General features: G+C 39.4%; 1 protein-coding gene across 5 annotated transcripts; it reads left to right on the top strand.

Moving 5' to 3' along the window:
- The first annotated feature begins 233 nt into the window (after window positions 1-233).
- On the top strand, window positions 234-21,624 carry LOC121088905 (patatin-like phospholipase domain-containing protein 2). 5 transcript variants are annotated; one of them, XM_040595562.1, is made up of 10 exons: window positions 236-550; window positions 6,264-6,496; window positions 7,231-7,296; window positions 10,123-10,332; window positions 11,499-11,559; window positions 13,669-13,884; window positions 14,839-14,971; window positions 16,167-16,283; window positions 18,539-18,602; window positions 19,333-19,538. In XM_040595562.1, exons 1-10 carry the CDS (start codon window positions 364-366, stop codon window positions 19,411-19,413), a joined length of 1,368 nt encoding a protein of 455 aa, XP_040451496.1. In that variant the 5' UTR covers window positions 236-363; the 3' UTR covers window positions 19,414-19,538. The 5 variants fall into 5 exon arrangements, with proteins under 5 accessions (XP_040451495.1, XP_040451496.1, XP_040451498.1 ...); XM_040595564.1 differs by having other exon boundaries at window positions 18,556-18,602; window positions 19,333-19,445; XM_040595563.1 differs by having other exon boundaries at window positions 18,481-18,602; window positions 19,333-19,445.
- The last annotated feature ends 385 nt before the right edge of the window (window positions 21,625-22,009 follow it).

The following is a 22,009-nucleotide window of genomic DNA, read 5'->3' as shown; positions in this document are numbered from 1 at the left end:
GCGGGGCGCGCCCCGCGGGGCCCGGGCGGGCAGGGGGCAGCCAGCCGGCAGCCGGGCCTGGCGGGCGGCCGGGGCACTCGGACCACGCCACGCCACGCCCCGGCCGCGGCCCCGGCCCTGGCCCCTCCCTCTGGCGGGGGGAGCGAGCGGAGGCGGGGCGGCGTCTGCATCTGTGCCCGGGTTGGCTGGGGCGCCGGGGGCCACCGGAGGGGAGCGCGGGATTGGTTGCTGCGCCGGCCGGTGGCGCCGGGCGCGGCCGCCATCTAAAGCCGCGGGACGGCCCTGCCGCCGGCGCTCCAGTCGCTCGGCAGCGGCGGCAGGAGCAGCGCTGTGCCCGGCGGCCCGCCCGCCGCGGCCGGGACCATGCTGAACCGCGAGGGCGGCTGGAGCGTCTCGTTCGCCGGCTGCGGCTTCCTGGGCGTCTACCACATCGGCGCCGCCACCTGCCTGCAGGAGCGCGCCCCCCATGTCATCCGCGACGCCCGGCACATCTACGGCGCCTCAGCCGGGGCGCTGGCCGGCGCCGTGCTGGTGGGAGGCGGCTCTCTGGGTCAGCGGGGGGTCCGGCGGCTCTCTGCGTCAGCCCGGCGGCAGCGGGGGGGTCCGGCGGGCGGCGGGGAGCGGGCCTGCGGGAAGGGGCAGGTGCGGCACCGGCGTGGGCACAGCCCCGGGCAGCGCCCCAGCCCGGGGAGCCGGCGGTGCGGTCTGGCGGGGACAGCCGCGGGGTGGGCGGGGCGGCGCTGTCTCGCTTCGTTTTCTGCCCCGAAGAGGAGTGTGACAATTCTGTGGTGTTAAATTCGAGCAGGTTATATGGCCCCGTGGCTGCCGGGCTGCCTTTTTTTCCTTGTTCCTTTACCTCCCGCCGCGCACGCCTCCCCTCCGAGCGCAGTGCGCGCAGGCCGCCCGTTCCCTGGAGGGCAGGGGAAGGGGCAGGCGGCGGTTGGCCTGTCGCCACCTTGGGTGGGCATTCGGTAACCTCCCGGGCTCAAGAAACGGTCTTGGCGGTGCCTCATCCGAGCCCCAGGCCTGCGCGGTCAGGCGGCCGGAGTTCGGTACCTCAGGCACGGGGACGGACCCCGGCCCGCGTGGGGGCGGGGCAGCCGCCCTCACCCTCACCGACCGCGGGAGGCGGCCGGCAGCGCGGGAAGCGGGGCAGGGGAGCGGGGTCGCCCCGCCGTCGGCCTCAAACGCATCGTTTACCCATCATCGGGAAATAGCGCTTTTCTGCCGTAGGTACCTTTGCGCACCGAGTGCCAGTCAGCTTTAACTTGCTTCCTCTGAAGCTTCCCCTTCCTTGGGGTAGGGCTAAGGGAGTTAAGGTCAGGGCTTAGGTTAGCTTTAACATGCTTTTCCTCTTTAATCCGTGCGCAGTGTGTATTGCATAGGTCACTTAGGTATATGATTAGAAACTGGATTGATTAAAATCACTGATTTTAATTGTGATTTAAGTAATAGGGTTAATCTTGTTTTGTATTTATACCGGATAAAAGATGTTAGTTCGCAACTAAATATAGTCTCTCTTGTGAAATAAGTGCATATTTTCTAGCCGTAGGAGAAGCATACCTTTCTTTTACCTATTTTGAGCTCATGAGAACCCAAATGCAGGTTTATCCTAGTGAGTTAGGTACGGTAGGCATTAAAGCCACCTTAATACAAGTAAAATACCAAAGTGTTTAGGATAGTGACTGGAATGGAGGTAAAAAAGCGTGTTAAATATCTGGAAATCTGGAAATAATTTTCTTTTTAACCAAAGAAATCCACTGAATAAAACCTTCTCTAGTTCATGATTCAACACTGACCGTTTTTGTTAATGGTACCCTTAACAGCTTTAGAACTAGAAGGCTTTGTAAAGTCACGTTTCATTTTACTTACAGATGGAGGAGGAAAACAACAAATACTTATTTTGAATTTGGAGATGGTTTGAGTTTTGCTTTTAAGTTTCTGAGGGATCAATTACTGACTGAAGTTCTCTCTACGTGCAAGAATAATATTGTGAAATGCTTGGCCTTGCTGCTTAGCCGCTGATGTCTAACACATGCTTAATTTCTTCAAAGCTTTAGCGATAAACTTGTGCTACTTAAACTTTTTAATTTTGCTGTAATGTCCTAACGTGCTTGAGTTTTATGAGCCTAATACTAGCTTTTAAAACAAATCATATTTATCCACAATAGCTATCTATTTTTAGAGTGTATCCAGTTTTAAGTCTTAAGTCATTGTAAGCGATTTAAGTGGCTTTGAATTTTTGAAGTGCTCTTAAGCACAAAAAACTTACCTTGTTTACCTGAAAGTGCATGTTATTAACAGCTTTTAAAATTTTGACCATTTTAATAATTGAGACTTGCAGACTTCAAATTATTCCCTTGTCTTTCTTTTCTATGAGAATTGAGACTTCTGCTTTTCCCTAGTAGAATAGGTAGTGTGTTTGTGATCACTGCCCAAGGTACTGCATTTCACAGATAAGTGTATTTCTTCTGTAAAACTTTTTTTTAATTAAACAAAAACCCACTTGAGAATTTTGGAAGACAGTTCAACACCAGCCATGTTCTAAAATCTGTCAATCATTGTAGATTTGTAAAACTAAGAATGTATTTTCCTTTAGTTAATTCTATATCTTTTTAGCTGTTATTTTTTTATGAGTTTCTGTGAAAGTGGGGGATTGTAAATAAGCGCTAAAGAAACACTTTGTGGTATAATAACTTTTTCTATTTCATTAGTTCATATTGTATACCTCCCTTACGTTGATATACTTTAATATACAGTATTTGTTATTTCTGCAGTTGTGGTTATAAGTCCACAATACCATGTGGTATTTTCACAGTTGCATTTCACTGTCTTGGAAGACAGCGGCAGACACTTCTCAGAGATGGGTAGTGGAAGTGTGAGAGGCAGCAGACAAGCTGAAACTGGGCAAATTCTGAATATAAGGAAGATTAACATGAGGGTGGTAAAATACAGGAATGGGTGCCCAGAGAGGCTGCGGGATCTCCATTCTTGGAGGTGTTCAAGACTTCACTGGATCCAGCCCTGAATTAGTATGCTTGTTGGTGCACATAAAACTCTTGAGTGTGTGTGTATATATATATGAACAGGGTTTTTGACTAAAATTGATGTGTATGTTTCCTCTCTTACAGATTTGTGGCTGACTTTTAAATAAAGGGTTTTCTTTGTGCTTCATGTTACGTGTTGGATAGGCAAACTGAGAGTCTGTAGAATTTCAAGTTTCAATAAATGTAAACATTAGGCATTGAACGGATGAAAAAAGAAAGTGTACTTTTCCAGATTGAGAAAGAAGTTTCCTTCATTGAATTTGGGGGAAGGTAGAGGGAGAAGATTAGAGGTGACTTTATGAGGATAAAGTACATTCCAGGCTGTTTCAAACTGGAACTGTGAAGTTGCACTCCTCTTGTTAGCTCTTCCCCATGGATGTCTTGGAGGACTGGTATTTCGATGGCGATGTGCCCACCCATTCTAATGGGGAACTAAAGAGAACAGGTTTGGTGGGGGCTGTAAATATGCTGTCAGGTTTTACTCTGTGGGAAATGAATTTTTAACTGTTAAAAATAAGAGTATAGAAATCTAACTAGGAATATAGAAATATTAACTAGAAACAGTTCACATTTAGTAGGAATATTGATTTATTTAACTGTCTTGCATCTCAAAACTAAAACAGATGTACCAAGATCTGCCTAAAATCCTAGTCTGACTTGATTGAGCTCTAGCCCCTTGTCGCTTTCTGAGAAGATCCCGTTTTGATACACCAGCCTAAGAGGCTGTATTTTAGTCCTGTTGAGGAGAGAAAGGAGAAGGGAAAACAATTGGAATACTTTGAAGTCTATTGAATTAACAGCTTTTTAAATTTTCAGTGTTTTAATATCACATACTCTTGGGTAGACACAACTTCCTCTTCTCTCTCACTTTTTTGTTGTTGTTTTGTTTCGTTGGGGTTTTTTTTGTTGGTTTTGGTGGGTTTTTTCCTTAGGAGCCCTTCTCATATTTAAAATAGGTTACGGTAAACAAAGTATGTAAACTTGGGTTTATTTTTTTCCCTACAGACTACATCAAGTGTAGAAATTCTTGTATGTGGAAGAGATGGGTAAACTGTGAAATCAGTTTTCATTTTGATGGGTAGTTATTTTCTGAAAGGAAGTTGAAATGAGGCGTTCAAATCTAAACTGTTAGAGGTCCTTAGTTTTGCTGCCCTTTAATAGGGTATGGAAAGTGAGCTGATATTTACTTGACATTTTTTATGGTGAGAGGTAAATAATCGCAACACAAGGTTTTGTAGCGGGCACTAGTTTATTTTCGTTCCACAGAAACAGGCCTGTAGTGCAAATGAGTGAAGGTGTTACCATGCTTCAAACCTAAGTAATAGCTTGAGCTTCAGTTTGACAGGACGCTAGCTAGAAAAACAGGGTCAAGATCTGGCAGAGAAGTGAGCATGTGTATTTGATCATGTGTCCGTGCACCTAGTGCTCTTGGTCTGTTTTTTAGAACAAGCAACTCACTTGGTGTGTAAGTTTTCAAAAATGTACTAATTTTGCAAGAGGACGTTAATGCATGTGCTAAGGCTGCTGTTCCTGGGCGGAGTTGTGGTAGTTGAGTACCTCAGACTCCTGCAACATGCCTGATTCCCCTCTTTAGAAAGCTTACAAGACTGAACATTGATAAATCAGTTTAATAAAAAAAAGGGAGGTGGTAATTTATATTTGAGTGCCTGAAAAATAGAACCGTCTACATAGCCACTTTTGGAAATAACTTCTTCACTTGCCAGAATGTGACTTGTGCCATTTTTTTAATTTCATGTAAAATATGTTTTACTAACATAAGCATCTGTTTGACCATGAGCAGTGAGCTGTGCCTAAACTTTTTGCTGTCTTCTGGGGTGGGAGGTGGGGTCAGACTACTGGTATCAGTGGATTCATGGCCCAAGGCTTCACTCTGCAAGGGGAAAAGAATTGTAGTGGTAAAAATGGAGTTTGTCTGATGCCTCAGATTTTTTTGGGAGATAACTCTTTTGAACGTAGACTCTTGGTTTACTGTGTTAAAAATGAGACAGGTTTAGGTATTGCTATTTGAGGGGTCAAAAGTGACATTGTACAAAGATAATATTTTGGGAAACGAATCTGAACTCAAAAGCTTAAGCAGAGTTGTTTCCAGTGCAGTGCTCACATTTAACTTTAAGTTGAATCTTGTCTATTCTAGAAAGAGTCTATGTAAGTTAAAATATGCAAGTTCTGGAAGTATTTTTAGATGACCTTGTAGCTATCATTCAGGTTAATAACCTGCTACTTTGACCTTCCTCCCCACCCCCTTTCCTCTACCAAGTTGACAAGCTTATCAGGCAGTTTCCTCAAAGTATGCTTTGGAGGAACACGACATTAAAAAGTCAAACAAAACACTGCGGGTAGATGGGCTGCTGTTCTTACTATGACTAGGTGTGTGGCTGGTACAACGATTTTAGTATTCTTTGGGAACAATTGTGTCTTCTGTAGTGGTTTGATCTAGTTCCCCAATGCTGATTTAATTGGAGAAAAAACTATTATAGTCTGTTACATATTGGTAAAAATGCACCTATTTAGGTGGAGGCTTGTGTGAGAGGTGCTACAGATCTCATCCACATTCCTTATGTGCTTCTTTAAAAACTTCATTCCTGATGCTCCTTACCACGTTTAATGTGCCATTTATTGTGTTTATGTATAAATGAAGATCAGCGTGCCCTGAAACCTTAAGTTTGGTTAAAGGCCAGCAAGGGTTACTAGCTGTGATGAACCCAGGTGCTCTGCTTCTTCAGCAGACACACTGTGAACCTAAATCTGTGTGTCATACACTGTAGGTTTTTATGGATATTGAGTATGGAATATGTCCATGCATACATACTTAGAGAGGGACACTCATCTTTGGTTTTTTTCTTAAAGAATGTGTTTCTGGAATGGGATAACTCCTAATGGAAGCATCTGAAATTGGTATTTTACACCTTACAGCCTGCATATAAATCAAAGATAAGTAACTTAGTGGCTGGGTCTTCACCAGGATTTCTGTTTAAACATCTAAAGTGACTTCTTTTCTGCAGAAAACTCTTAAACTCCATCAAATACTACTGGACAGTTATATTATCTGTTAAAAAGCTCTTAAACTTTCATGCTAGCAGTCAGAGAGAAAAGTTAGAGATCTAGACTTCATTACTGGCTCTAGTGCTTTATTATAGGGAGTGTTGTTTTTTGATTGTTGATGTATATTTGTTCTTAAATGCATTTTATTTTCAGCTCAGGCTTGTGCAGATGTTCTGGCATTAGCCAAAGAAGCTAGAAAGCGAAATCTTGGTCCTCTTCATCCTTCCTTTAATGTGATAAAGATAATAAGAGATGGACTGATGAGAAATCTTCCAGAAAACACTCACCAGTTGTCATCGGGCAGACTGTGTATTTCACTAACCAGAGTATCAGATGGTAAAAATGCATTGATATCTAATTTTAACTCTAAAGAAGAAGTTGTCCAGGTACGTTTATTATTGGCAACTTTTAAAAGTTTATGTAATCTTAAGTCCATTTAATGTCACCCATTGGATTTCTTTTCAGTAGTTTTGAATATTGTGACTTGGACAGTATCCTCAAGATGAGGTCATATTTCATTACAATAAATTAACTTAATAGTTTTCCCAGTCAATGTATCGGCAAACTTTTAGTGAGTAGGTGTGAGGGATCAATCATAGAAAGGATAAATTCATTTAACTGCAGTGTGTCTAATGAAATTATATCCTTAATGAGTAAGACTTTTTTAAGGTCATTCTTATAAAAGCAGTGATCAATGAACAGTCAAATAGCTTTTTAAAATTCTTAGTATCAGTTACAAAGCTAGTTTAATATGATCCAAGAATGCTGATATTTGTGTTCCTAGTTAGTTACTTTGTTTACTCAAAAAGTACATAGCTTGCATGAACGATCATAAACTTCCTTGCTAATTAGCATTTCTAGAAAGTCTTTTAGTGAGTCTTACAATTTTTTAGTTGGGGCACAGTTACATTCTAAAAAAGAAATGTGCAATACCCTTATCCTGTTTAAAATAATGTTGGATAATAACCTCCCCCCTTCTTTTTATTGAAGTGTACTTGCTGGGGATTTTTTTGGTTGCTTGCTTGGTTGGTTTTGCTAGCATCTAAAGAGATAAATATAAATTATAATTTCAATAATACAACAGTTACCATTTAATTTATATGGTCTCATTTTCCTACAGGCTTTAATCTGTAGTTCATTTGTTCCTATTTATTGTGGCCTAATTCCACCGTCATTTAGAGGTGTGGTAAGTCTCTTTTGTTAATAATTCTAGCTATTCTGAAAACATTATAGAGACAATGCGTATGTCTTTTCAGTTATCCTACTGTAAAATAAAGACCTTCTTCATAGCTTCTCGTATGGTAGCTGTATGTTACAACTTTGCAAAAGGGCAAGGAAACACTAAATGTGAGGAATATCTGTTACATATTATTTCTTCTCCACTCTGCAAAACACACACTCTCTCTCTTCCTGCCCCCCCCCCCCCCAATTGCTTGCTTGTTGATGCAGAAATGAAAAGAGAGTGTTCTAAGCTAGCAAGTGTTTAACTTAAGGATGAATAGTAATTGAAGAAAGCGATGCTCATTTATCTGCACAAATTTATAGGCAGTGTCACTTACAAGATCAATTTTTTTTAAAGAAAGAAGTGTAAGGTATTTTGTTGTGTATCTTTGTGTTCTTGCTGTAGGTAAATCCACTTTACAACTGGATTAAAGTACTGTGTTCAGTTAGATATAAACAAAGATGTTTAATGTCTTCTGTCATTTGTATTGAGCGTAAGAAAGGTTGCTTTTTAAAGGTAGAGTGTCAGTGTGTTAGTCTAGTCAGAGAACTATGAGTTACAAAACCTCATAATACTTCATGGCTATACTGGGTTTTCTAAAATCCCCTGTTAAAGGGGCAAAAACGGTAGAAAAGTTGGTGTCGATTGGTGGTGTTGTTTTAACAGCTCTGGAAGCAGACATGCACTTCAAATCAAGGCAGTGACATTCATAGCTTTTTGTTACAGTGCTGTATTAACTTGCATTTGCTTTGCTTCCAACTTTGGTGCCCCTTCCACAAGGAGAGGGGAAGAATACTGAAAGAAAACTCAAAACATCTGTCACAGTGGTTGATTACAGCCTGTTCTTACGGCAGTTTGGAAGCGCTAAAAGGTCAAGGATAGACGTGAAATGTGTTTTCTTCTTCATGCTGAAATTTAAGCAAAAGTGATTACAACTGTATAGGGATTTTTCTTTATCTGTACTTCTAAACCTTGTGTGTCTCCTTAAACTCTTCCAGATTATAGGTGTTATGAAAACAGGACATTGGACTGAATCCAAGGTTTAGGTGGATCCAGGCTAATCTGGCTATTCAGTTCTTGTCACCAGACAACAATGTTATTTTAAAAGGCTTAGTTCAGAGTACGAAAACGTGCAAGTGATGCTTTATTTGGTCCTGTTTTGAGGGAAAGGGAAGGAAGGAATCATTGTATCCTTTTGATCTTTGCAATTATTTGGTATGATTTTAATGCTTAGGAGGCATTTTTGATGCAACTTGGCAACAATACCGCAGTTGCATGTGCTTTGCATGACTCCTGTAGGGTTTAAACACAGCAGAATGTCATGTATGTGAACTTCGTAGCATCTGGCTGTTCACTGGCTTGGTGCTTTGTGCCTGTACACTTTAAGACAGACAAACATAACTTGCAATAAGTGTATCTAACTGCCAGTTGTGAATGTTCTGGGTATGGTGGATTTTGTTTGGGTATTTTTCCCTTCTCAAACACAGCAATGGTGTTAGATTAAAAAATTACTAAAGGGAACAGATAGGCAGAAACTAAATAATTAAAACTTTTTACCTCTGTAGAACAGTGACTTAGAAATGTACTTCCACCTTTTAATAATTTCACGAGAAGGCTGTGGGCCCAACCTGTTGTATTGTACTTGATACTTCCAATTGGTGATTGCATTATACACCTATAGGAAATTTGTCAGTATCTGCATGCTGCTGGGTCTAAAGAGTGTCCAAGAGCATGTTGGATAAGTGCTCTGAGCTGTCCTCCTAATTCCTAAAATTTTTTTTTTTTTTCAGAATGGTCAGGGAGTCAGTATCAAGGCATGTGAAACTGGTAATCCAGGTTGCTCCTGCTCAAGTCACTTGCTCTGTTACATTTACATTTTACAGGGACCTACAAGTTATGTCTGTTGCCTACTGAGGAAGAAGGAAAATGCAGCCACTAAATCAGCAAAGTTGGTGGTCTTTGCCACTGGCAGAGCAAACTACCTACAATTGGCCCTGCTGGAAAGGTGGCTGTTGTGGGCAAGTGGAGGAGTTGCCTTTAGCAGTAGCAGCTGCTGCGCTGTAGATTAGTTACCCTCACACAGAACTCTTCAGTTCTTGGATCTTAAAATGTCTGAGATGATGATGCACTAAAACTACAGAAATGGGCAATTCAATGCACAGGAGACAAAAGCATAACCTGGAAGAACTTCTAAACTTGCACACAAAGTAGAATAGGTATTGGTGACTGTTGGCGAGGTTTCTAAAGCATTGTCCATTTTTACTTGCAGCTTCTTTATTTCCAAATATTTTTGATGCTTTTATTTTAAATTGTAATTACTAAGACTAATTTTAAGTTACTGTTATTCTGACTGAAGGGTTTAATAGCACAGAATTTGAGCTTTGGCGTGGAGAGCTCTTCTTTTACTTGTTCTTTCTAAAGAAGTACCTTGGCGGCTTTTTGGTTTGTTCTGTCCTTTGGGGAAGAGGAGGCAGAGACAACTGCACTACTTTTTCTCTGTGTGTTGTGTAGGATTGTGAACTTTAAAATGGACTTGCTTTTTCTTAAACATACAGAAAAATCCCAAATAGAATACTCTTAGTCTATCTATAGATAGTCATCTAACTATAGACAGAAATGTTTTTTATTGGTATTAGAGGACAAAGCATGCTACTCAAAACGTTTAGCCTGGGAATGCAGGCAGAGACTGTTCTGTTGCAGTCCTAAATGCTATGTAATTCTTGCATGGGAAATCTGCTAGTTAGAAATTTTCAGCCTTTGGGACTTCTTATTTCTGTTAATTTTTGTTAGCGCTACGTGGATGGAGGAATCAGTGACAACTTACCTCACTATGAATCTAAGAATACAATCACAGTTTCGCCTTTCGCTGGGGAGTGTGATATCTGTCCAAAGGGGAATTCTGCCAACTTTCATGAAATGAACGTGACTAATACCAGCATTCAGCTCAGTTTGGGGAACCTTTATCGTTTAACACAAGCACTGTTTCCACCAGAACCTAAGGTAAGTCACTGTTCTCATGCAGTTACTAAAGTCTATATATTTTATATATTATATATATACGCATCTATACATATATCTACTAAAATTCCATATAAAAACCTTCCCTTTGCAGAAAGTTACAGTAATCTTATCATTTCATCTAGCCATATAAATTTTTATGGTGACATTTCTCTGCTTTTTTCTTTTTTTTTTCATAGTTTGTCTTCTTATTTTTAGTCTCAGAGTAGAAATGCATTTCTTGCTATTGGCTTTCAGTATTTATTTGGGAATTACCTCAGGATTCAATCATAAAATCAACACTGCTAAATTAATAACTGTCAGTTTGTAGTCCTTTCATGTTTAACCTGCTGACCAGGTGCTTCAGAACTTAAAAGAAGTTCTAAAGCTTCCTGATTTTGTGAAGTTCTGAATTGATACTTCACACAGGCAAGTTGCCTTTAAACTTTGCTAAGCACTGTTAATTGTGGATCTGATGAAGGAAATGCTCTTGAATTCCCATTGTGGAAGCTGAACAAATGAAAACAGATCTTGCCATTTGGCTTGGGATAGCCTGCCGAGGGAATGAACGTTCCTGACTGATATAAATATATTTTTTTTTAAGTGAGGGCTTTCTGACCACTTGAAGAAAACTGTTAAATTCTACTTAAGTAGGATTTAATTATTTTTTTTGTCTAGGACTACTGTGTAGGTGAGCTGGTGTTGCATCTGGTGAAAGATATTTTCATATGGAAGACTAAGCCTTGAGTTTGAGCATGAGAATTGCACAGCTGACTTCTCATAGTTTTGGGAAGTGGAAAGGACTAGGAGGGAAGGAGGGGAATTGGCATACTCCAAGCCATCCTGTTTCATTGTTGCTTGCACCTGCTGAAAGGCTAATCAAAGAAACAAAAAGGGAGGGAATTCTTGCAAGCCATTAGGATGCTGTCCTTTTAGGTGAACAATTCTGTGCATCTGTAATAGCTGAAAGATAAGTTCATGTATGCATGATCATGTATTATCCTCACAGCAGGCATGTTAAGCTAAGTCTGTTGAATTATAGCAATTGTTAATGTAAATTTTTCTTAAAAATGGAGGGTGGGTGGAGGTGGCTTTTTATTCTGCAAAGTGTGTTGATCTTAAGTTGAATCTCGTTTTATTTGTCTGACTAATTTACCCTATGCTTGCAGGTACTAGGAGAGATCTGTGAGCAAGGATATTCAGATGCTCTTAAATTCTTGAAAGAGAATGGTATGTTACACTTGTGGATAATTACTGTTGATATGGTCTCAACCCAAGTTAAAAAAAAGTGCGGGGAGTTATATGTAGCTAAGAAGGGGCTAGGTCTTTGAGGCTTTTGAAGAGATCATGGTAGGTTTAGCTGTCATAGAAATAACATAATTGTAGTAACTATTCACCCGAATTAAATTGTGCTGCAACACAAAAATTGAACTTTTGGGGTTTTGTCAAATTTGTGTGAAGTGAATGTTAAGGTACTGTTAAGTGAAATTACCAAAGAAGCCCAAATTTAGGGAAATAATGTTATTAATTTATTTTGTGTTAATTGTGAAGAATAGGAATAGGCTATTGTTTCCCACTCCTGTGAAACCTGTATCTTCTTATGACCTCCTCTTTGCTGTCATCCAAGTGTATTTCTAGGTAAAGACATACAGCCCAGAACTGGGAGCTGGCTAACAACAATATAAACTCAGTCACAGACAAATCCTTACTCTGTATCATGAAAGACTTTAGAAGAAGATGACTTGTAATGTAGCAGTTTTTGGGACCCAGATAAGTTTAGGAAGAAGAATTGAAAAGTTGTTCTACTCTACTCCTAGATTTCTAGTAATGTATTTTATATTAATAAATATTATTTCTCTGCATACTTTGAGACAAACAAGTTACAGTAACCTGATAATAGCATGAAGTTAACCGTGGGTGAAATACGCCTAGCCCCTGTAGTCTTTGGTTACAGAAGCAAATTGGTGCTGTGTCTGATGAGAGGAATGGAAACTGAAATGTGATGTTTGCAGTACTACAGATAGTACCAGCTGCAGTACTGTAATGCAGTTCATAGATTGATGTGCTCACTGCTGATATTTTGTTACAATTAAACATTACATGTCAAGTTTTCATGGGAAAATTGTCTTAAATGTTAAAGATCATCATTCTGATTAAGAGTTTGATTTTCTTAGTAATATGTAATGCTTTATACCTTTTATCAGGTGATTAAAAGCATAAGCTATTCAAAGGGCCTATAATTTGTGGTTGTCTGTGCTAAAACAGGTTGCGTTGCTGTACTGGACCTGCAAGTTTCCTGTCTGCATGTTTCCATCTGACACTAACATCTGAGATTCCTTGCAACTCTTCCTTGGTGTCTTTCCCCCACCCCGTCCCCTGTGTATTGCACTGTTGTCCTCCTTTTCACGCTACTGATCCTGTGTCACCTTTGTTCTTATTCTGTCACAGGTTTGTCTTGCTTTCAAGCTTAATCAGTCATAATTATAACCTTTCCAAACTCATTCATTATGCACCTCCTTTCTTGTGAATTCAACTGTAGATATTAATTTTTCCCCCCATCTGTAACACTTCAGTTAACCTTTTTGCTAAATTTCCCGTATATTCTTTTAACATTTGTATTTTAGGAGTAACTGTAAGTAGGATACAAATTGTGTTGTATGTAGGTATAAATCCTAGTCAAATTTGGTAGTTTGTATATAAAAATAGCTTTATAACCATTTTCTGGAAACTGAGTATAAATACCCTTCTTCTATTTTTCATTTTGTCATCATTACCTAGTACTTGTTTCGAAGGTGACTATCAGTGCTATTTCTTCATTGGTACCAGTTTTGCAAGGCAACTGATGTTGATTTAGATTGGTACTTCGGATATATCTTAAAACAGTATTGTACACTACTCGCTTTCCTTCTCTGCCCTGTTGTAGCAGTGCCTCAAAGTACTCACGTGATAACCTGCCATGTCAAATTTCACAAATGTCTTAAGTGGTTTAGGTGTGTTTTTCCAAATAAATATTAAATCAGTTTTCCTCTTCTCCTTTAAATCATTGGCTTTCTTGCTGGAAAACAGCTTTGGTAAATGACCAAGTTTCCAGTGCAGTTTCAATTAATCACTTTTTTTCTTTTCTTTAGAACTTGTTCTAAAGTAAGACCTAAACTTGCAAAGGAGTATTCATCAGCATGATTAAAAGTTTGTGGGTTTATAAGAGCAAGTGTATTTGACATTGTGTAGATAATGTTCCCTCAGGACAGGCCTTTGTACAGATACACAGATTACAGGTACTACACAAGTACTCTGAAGACCTGTGGATCAAGCCTAAGTGGAAGCTTTTGACTCTTTCAGGTATTCTGAATGACTCAATTTATATCCACTTGTCCTTCACAAAAAGAAATCCTCATGAGGCTCCACAGCATGTTGACAACATGAAGAAAAAGAAATTGACAGAAAATAATAGAGTAGAAACCTTGAAAATGGCAGTATTTAATGACCAGCTGAAGCAAAATCCATGGCCTTTGGAGAAGAGCATATTCGAGAGTCTACCTCCTAGACTTCGTAAAGGTATATGCTACAGACTGTTTCCTGTTACTTTGAGTTGCAAACTTCGATTTATTTTTTCCCCTGTTTACTCTTACAATTGGCATAAGATGCTTTTTGTTTAATCTTATAACTGCCTGTGATGCTAGAGACTAGCTCAACCCAAAAAAGTTCTTCAAATGCTTATTACATGTGAACATGTACATTTTGATTTAGCTACAGTAATAAGATTGAGGCAGGAGGAAGGAGCTACATTAAACACTGCAGGGTCATGAATTGAATTCTCATTTGATTTTGGATAAACTTTGTACATGCACAGTATTTCTGTAAACGTGTATTTCACATGTAAGTTGAACCTCAAATCCAAACGCTGGTTATCCCCATCTTATTTTTAAAACAGATTTCTGTGGATTTCTAATTCTTTGGCTTTCCTGTCTTTTTAATAAGCTGTTAATAGACCAAACCCACTTCTGATATGTCTTTGTAACTTTTACCAAGGTTCTTTTGTGGATGCTGATCAGAACTGAGATCTGAAATTTGCGATCCCAGTGCAAAATTTGAAGTGTGGTATTTCTTACAACTATATGTAACCACTGGAATCTGCAGAACTCTAGAATTTATACAAGCTCCTCAGAGTTATAGAGTCTCTTGACAGGACAGGAATGCTATCTAAAATACATAAGTATTTTTGGATAGGTGAATTTTATATCCTTTTATTACAAATTAATTCTTAGACTTATTGCATAAAAGTTCTGGGTAATGCCTTTTGTCCCTGTGGTATGAGTCTGTGTTTCCTATGTTTTAAAATAACACAGAGAATGTTTATGTTAAGAGTGCTTTGAGATTAATTCTTCCATTTTCTATCTGACCCTTATTCAGTAACACTTGATAATGTTGACTGAAGATTACTAAACCTTGAGCAAATTATTTCAACTGTTTTCATAGTCTAACATACTTTTAAAAATAATTATTCTTAAGCACTGCAGGAAGCTTGTAAAGAACAGAATGGATTCTACACCCAGTTCTCTAAACTCTTCCCAATGCGGGTTATATCCTATCTGATGCTGCCGTATACATTGCCAGTGGAGTCTGCTTACTCTGTTGCTTTACGGTAAGGAACTTCTAATGAACTTCTAATTTTAGAATTAATGTACTTTTGGAAATTTACTTGTTGAAGGCATTCTGGTACTCTAGAATTCAAGTGGTAACCGTCCAAAGGCTATTATTTCTACCTAATGATGCATTCTCTTGAAGCCCCAATAGGCTAAAGCTAGATAAACATATTAAGAAGATGCCTAAACAGTTTACTCTTTCTACTAGTAGCTGTCTCATAATTGCTGAAAGGAAGCACCTTTACTTTTGCTTTCCAGGAGCACATTATTACTATTACTGTATTCTGCAATGTTCAAACTCTATCCAGATACTTCTTATGCTTTAGCTTCTGTCTGAAGTCAGGAGGCAACTCCAGTGTTTACTCAACATACACATTTTCTTACTAGGTTTGTTTAGGTTGACTGAAAGTTATGCCCTTGGAACAGGGCTTAATTTTATAAATTTTTCAATCCTCATAAAGGAGAATTTATGCTAAATAAATGCAGCATGAACCCTAAGCTTTGTGCTTGCTTAAGAGAATTCCAGTCCTTGAGCAGATGTCATTGCTATCTTTAGAAAACACTTGAAAAACAAAATGTTCTGTAAATGGAACTACATAGAACTCCAGTAAAATATTTTGTTTCTGTGCCACTTAGTATGTCACTTATGTGTGGGTTTTTTGGAGGATGGGGAGGAAACAAATGTCAACAGAATTTTTATGTGGGTTTTCCTCCCGCTGGTAACTGACTTCTGTTGAGAGCATCATAAGGAAAAAGCTATAAATTTGTGACATTGTTCTGTTTCTGCCTTCTATTTGTTATTCCGCTGTATTTTTCTTCTGTTCTTCCTTCCTCTTCCACCTAACTTTAAACTGACCAGAAAGTTCCCACCACAGAGAAAGAGGCCTCAGAGACAGGAGTATTTCACAGGCTTCCTAAATGTTGATCGTGGGGTGTAGCATGCACATACTGGTCAGCCCCTCAGCATAGACAGAGATCCAGTGGTCTGTACTGCCTTTTTTCTTGGCTTGCAGAAAAGAGGAGAGTAGGCTAGATGGGATTTCAGGGAGGTTGGGAAGAACTGGAGACTCTGGTGGGGGCGTTAACTTGGGAGAATGAAAACTGTGTTGGTTGGTTGGATTTTGGGCATGGTATGTAAAAATATAAATTAGATCTACTGCTTACAAAACAATGGTATTGTTTTTTTGTTTGTAGGTTAGTAAACTGGTTTCCTGACATGCCTGCTGATGTTCGATGGATGCAGGAACAGCTCTGTCGGATTGCTGGTACAGTTTATTCCCAGGCTAAAAGCAAGCTGTTCTGTACATCCAGGTAAAGTGGACTGCTGCTGCATGCAAATAATGCATTTTTAGAAATTCTCTCTTTTGCCAGAACTTCAAGTACCAAGAAGTTTCTGTCTTAAAACAGGATTTAATAATTTTCTCGAAAGTGACACAAAACAGTTCTCAGTGGTTCTAATCCTTAGCATTGTTTCTGAAGTATATTTTCTGGTGCTTCTTGTTTATAACTGATCAATGACTGCTACATGTTGTACATGAAGAGGTGTTGCCTATCAGTAGGCTTACACTGTTTGCAGACAGGGATGGGTTATGGAGCAGGCATTGGACTGAGAACAAAGACTTTGTTTCTTCTCTGCTCCACAGTAGTTGGAGCAATCAGGAGGAAAGGGTTGCTCAGGATGTTCTAAATCAGATGTAGCAGGTAGGAACTGGAAAATACTGGAGAAAGACTAGATCCTTAGGAGCCTGGACAGGAAAGGTTGTAAGTTAAAAAGCAGATGAATGTGAAGGACAGTCTTGTAAGATAGTTGGGAAGAATTAAAATAAGACATATGGAATGTTTTTAGGAACCTCTGTTTCTGTGGAAGAGAAACCTCTGCTCTAACCTGGCTGTAACTAGGTTCATTATGCATCCCTTACCAAACTGATGTGAGATGTGGCCTTTCAAATTTTTACTTCTGTTAAAACTTTGTAGCACTGTGTATATGGAGGAATCGGTGACAACTCACCTCTGTATGAATCTAAGAATACCGTTACGGTTTCACCTTTTGCTGGGGAGTGTAGTATTTGCCCAAGGAGCTCTGCAAACTTCCACAAAATGAATATTAATTTGGAATTGGTGGGTAGGAGGTAGAAGGAGGGGGTGTGGGGGGAGACTAATTAGTGCGAAAAGCTATTAGGAGTGAACAGAATTCTTAAATGCTTCATAAAAGCTTCCAAGAGATAGCTGTAGCACTGGAGACTTAACTGCAACAGTTATTTCAACTAAAGCATAAGAACATTCCATCTTCTATATACAGCACATTTTTAAATTAGAACGAAAAATACCCTTTTATTCAAGCCAAGAGTTCTTGAGCTTTTGTGTTCCTGTTTTCAGTAATAAAATTAGATAAAGAGGAAGATAAAAATGTTCTTTTTCACCCTGGCAGTGCTATACAGTGACCTATCAGAAATTCAGGTTTGATATGTCTGAGGAGATCTCTTTGATCCTACTTAGTCATAAGAAGCTTTGCCAGGTTCTGGATTGGCATCATGAAAGATCCAATTCATACCCTTTATCCCTTGGAGGCACAGAGTAATAAAACTTGCTGTTAAAGGTTCTGGCTTAATGGAAGACTTAATGAGGTTGAAGCTTGTGTTTCCTTCCCCCCTTTGGAAGTATTACATGGTGGCTTTAATATTAAGTTTTAAAGATACTTTTTTCTTACAATATTCAGTTTTATCCAGAATTCAGCAGCATTTAGTTCCTGTATGCAAATAACCTCTCTCTTCTCCCTTTGTGAAATCAGTTAAAGCCTTTTCTTGTGTAACACTAGTTGGCTTTTGAGGCCATCTCCCCGAGCAGAAATGTAGTAGTTCTTGGTATATATTTGCTATCATCTTACTGTCATCTCTTTGATTATTTGATACCACATGTAATCCAGTGTCTTTTTTTCCTTATTTTCTTGAAGATATTTCTGACTCCTTTGCATGATAGATTTGGGTCTAGTCAGCTTCCTGCTTTACCCTTATTCAGCAGGTTCTTGGTGTTGCTGCTATTCCAGCCTTAGCTGTTGTGAGACTCTTCATCTGAAATGGGTGCTTGGAAGCCACGGTATCACAAGTCTGTCTCAGATCTACCTTCTCAGAGGGTTAGTTGGTCATTGAGTCGTGATTAACCAGAATCATTGTTTCTTTCCTCTTGGAAAACCACAAGAAAAATATGGTGGTCATGTGGCTTTTGCTGTATGCTTTTATGGTCTTCCCAGACCAGCGTCTTCAAGGTGATCATCTCACACTGAACTTTATACACTGTCAAACTTCCAAGTTTTCTGAAGCTTTCCTTTAAGTGGATTCCCTCTTCAGGTAGCTAGATCCCAATGCTTTGTGTGTAGAATTCTGCATTGTATTCTACAGGTGACTCTTGGTGGGGTTTTACTTCGTTTCAGCATCCACCAAGAACTTACTGCTGCTTTTGCAGAAAGTAATCCCCCCCTCCCCTTTTCATGCTCTTCCCCTTCTGTCACCAGATCTAGCTTCTGTTTTGGAATCAAACTTGAATCTCATGAAAATTTGCGCTGTTTACAGTTTGAAAATCCTTTTAGGAAACTTAACCTGGTGGATGGTATCTTCCAGTGCACCTAAAGTTCAGGTATGGAAACTAGTGTTGAAGTGTGTGTATGGTGAGTTGTGTTTTTTGTGTGTGAGAGGAGGTGTTGTGCATTGTTGTGGGTTTTTCCCCAAAAGCACTGCGAGAGAGGAGAGAGAACTTTAAAAAAAACCCTGGGTATTCTAGGCGACAACTTCAGCTTTCTGTTTCTCAAACTGGAAAAGACTAACCTGGTGATTCAGGTGCTGTTTTAGAGTGTAGGAAAGTTCTGTCCCAGCTGTTCAGGTTGGTGATAATAAACTAGACGTAAAGTGGAATGCAGAGATGGCGTTTGGGAAGTTGAACGACTGTTATTTGCTACTCAACTTGTAAATGTTGAGACTATTCTTGTTAATGTTCTGTTAGTGCTGTGATTGGTAAATCAGCAAATATTCCAAGTGGATAGCTGGGGGGAGATCAGGGCTATTTAAGAGGTAATGTACGAGCTGCGTCTACCCCTCTGAACTTATCAAAATTGTGTGACTTCTAGTGTAACTATTTTATACTTACTTCTGAGAACAACACATAATGGCAGAGTGCCCCTCTTTTGGATATGACAGTTTCAAGCTCCTTTTCCTGTTGTCTCATATCCTAACTCACTAAATGCATTTAGAATTAATTATTTTCCTCTAGTAGTATTCCTTATATGAAGATTCCCTGTCAGACATCTGAACAGTAATAGGAACATCATAGAAACACTAATAATTTTTTTGTTTTTATTTTTTTTTAACAGGAAAGACAATTATGCATCACTAAGAAAATGTCAAACTGTCCCATCTACTATGGAATTTCATTCTTCATACTGCCACCTTAAAATGCCTCGCTCTTCTGCAGACCTTGAAACCTGGCTCTGGGAATCTTCATGCTTCATGCACTCAGCTATGAAAAATGCTTCTGCTAACATGCAGGAACATTCAGGCTTAAACTCCCATCCTAATTTTCTCCCAAATTCTGATGAGTCTGGGTTGGAAATAGATTTTGACTTTTCCTCAGAGACAAGTTTCCAAACTGCTCCAGAGTATTAATTTGGAAGTAGATGCCACAGTTTCCAAAATTCCAATTTGGCAGAGAAATTTAAGTCCTAAAGGACTAAAGATCACTTTATTGCCAATAAGTCTTGGAAAATCATTTGTTTACAGCTTCTTGACAAATCTGCCTTGGGAGTTCTACTGTTTTAAGGATTGTAAAAACAGTGGCTGCTATACTAAGTAACAGATTACAATTCTGTTGAAGCACCAGCTCAATCAGCTGTGCTAAGACTTGTAGTAAACTGTCTCTCTGGAAATAATTTTTTAAAAAATACACTTTCAGCATAAAAATGTAAATTCTGTAAACACTGTTAGATAAACAAGTGTCAATAACAAAAGCTTTTTAAAAATATAGTTCTTAACAGTATTATGTGTTAGGATTACTTTTACAGCACTTAAATGAAATTGGACTTTTAATTCATAAAAGGAAATACACAAATGAGCTGTTTAGTGGCCTCCAGTGTCCATTTGCCTTATGTTTAAACATACTGTTGTGTTTATGGAAGAGTTGTCTACACAAGATACTGTAGTGACAGTATTATTCTAGGTGGTTGTATATATTCCAAAGTTCATAGGGCTTCTCCTCTACGACTCCTTCCCCCCTTGATATACTTCAAGGGAAAAAGACATAAGAAATGGGACACATTCCCCTGAAGTGTAAACAAGTACAGTTTCAGTGATTTTAGAGGACTTTATTTGTACTTAATAAGGGCTTAATACTTGACTAAGTATTGAAAAGTAGGTAAAATAGTGACTGTGATTAGTAGCAAACAGTAATTTGAGTTGGTGGTAGACTTCACAGAAGATGCTATATGTTGATTTTTGTTAACAAGTGGTGATGTTTCGGTCTTCTCTCCAACTGCTGACCATTCTTAATTTCTGCCCCACCCTGAACTTGAGAGATTTTTCTTCCCTTCTTTCACATCCCTCTTGCTGAAGGAGGGAAGAAAGAAGGGGTCCCTCCTGTCTCGCTGAGGTATGATAACCCAAAGGAAGTTGGGTTAAGGAAGTTGGGAAATCAGAAGACTGATTGTTACGAGAAACAAATCTGTAAGACTTAGTGGAAGTATCAGTTTCCAGGGAGCTGTGAAGGTCTCAAATAATGGGTTGAAAGTCAGCCAAATCATATCTGTATTGAGCGATGAGCATTTTAAACGCTTTCCACTACAAAGGTTCTGCATAATTTTAATAAAGACAATGCATTAGTGTATGAATACATCAGGAGAAGTAAATAACTGTTAATATTAACAACTTTTCAGATGTTTGATTATCATGTCTTGTACAATTTTTTTTAAGTAGGTGGAAATAATGATGGCTTTAAAATTGAGTTTGTGCAAGTGTTTGGGGGCATGCGTGTGACACTTAAGCTGCTCATTCAAGAACGTGAATTCTGTGCAACTTGGGTGCAGTGCAGGGAGCAGACTAGATGCTTCCTGCGAGTACCTTGTACAAGGAGAGGCAGGGATTAATTGTGCTGCTCAGGAGTGGGAACTTTGGTATCCAGAAGTCAGTCCAATAGCAAGATGTGGCATTTCTGAATTGGACACACTTGTTTCTGAGTTCTGATTTCACTAAGCTTGAAGTGCTAAACTTTTAAAACATGAAAACTGATTTTAGAATGGTGGGGGGGGGTGGGAGAAAGTGTCAGGCTACCCATTTCTGTACTACAGAAGGCTGGTGCTATTTTACTTCAGCTCTTTTGTTCATTTCTTCTGCGTGTGCATCTTCAAATTTGCGAAAGAAGTTGAAACAAGATCTGTTTTATATTGTCTTCATTTATAATTTTAAGCTTCCTATAATGTGATTTTATAACCTGCTGCAAAATGTTAGGTTTACCAGTTATATGTTAGAATTTAAGCAGGAAGGCCAAGTTTTGTCTCCTTTCTGTGTACTAGAACAGTTCTGCTAACTACAATCAACCTCAACTACTTACTCTGTTGTGCGCAGCTCTAATTTTGTGTCCTTTTTCTAAAATAAAAAGACAATCTCTTCTGTTATGTTTTCTTGAGTGTAATTCACCTAGTGTAAGTAAAACAAGCATGTGGTAATTGCATTGAACATTGAAAGGACGTAAATGCCTGCAAGGTGTCTTTTTTTTTTTTATTTTTTAAGAATACCAACTTAGGGTGCTACTCTAATGGATGCTTGTTCATGCTCCAGCCGCACCTGAAAGCTACCATCGTTTAAACCCTTCTTTCTTTGCAATCCATTAGTTCACAAGTTACTCTTTGTATTTGAACAGAAGCAACACAAAACCAGAGAAGGAGGGAGAAAACAAGCGTTGTCTCCTCCGTTAAAGCTCAGTTATGTACACGGCAGAGGCAGCAGCGCCAGGTAACGGGCATATGCTGTGCAGAAGGGAGTACCCGCTCGTCACCGCTC

The sequence above is a fragment of the Falco naumanni genome, chromosome 5 (assembly GCF_017639655.2).
Source record: "Falco naumanni isolate bFalNau1 chromosome 5, bFalNau1.pat, whole genome shotgun sequence".
NCBI classification, from domain to species: Eukaryota; Metazoa; Chordata; class Aves; order Falconiformes; family Falconidae; genus Falco; species Falco naumanni.
The sequence above is the reverse complement of the archived record's forward strand: the minus strand, read 5'-3'. Positions and strand labels throughout refer to the sequence as shown.

Bases quoted from the DNA above. Each gene is read 5' to 3' on its own strand.
- LOC121088905 (XM_040595560.1), top strand. From the start codon at position 364: ATGCTGAACCGCGAGGGCGGCTGGAGCGTCTCGTTCGCCGGCTGCGGC. The intron at 551-6,263 runs GTCAGCGGGGGG...TTTTATTTTCAG, and splicing joins GGTGGGAGGCGGCTCTCTGG to CTCAGGCTTGTGCAGATGTT. The intron at 6,497-7,230 runs GTACGTTTATTA...ATTTTCCTACAG, and splicing joins CTAAAGAAGAAGTTGTCCAG to GCTTTAATCTGTAGTTCATT.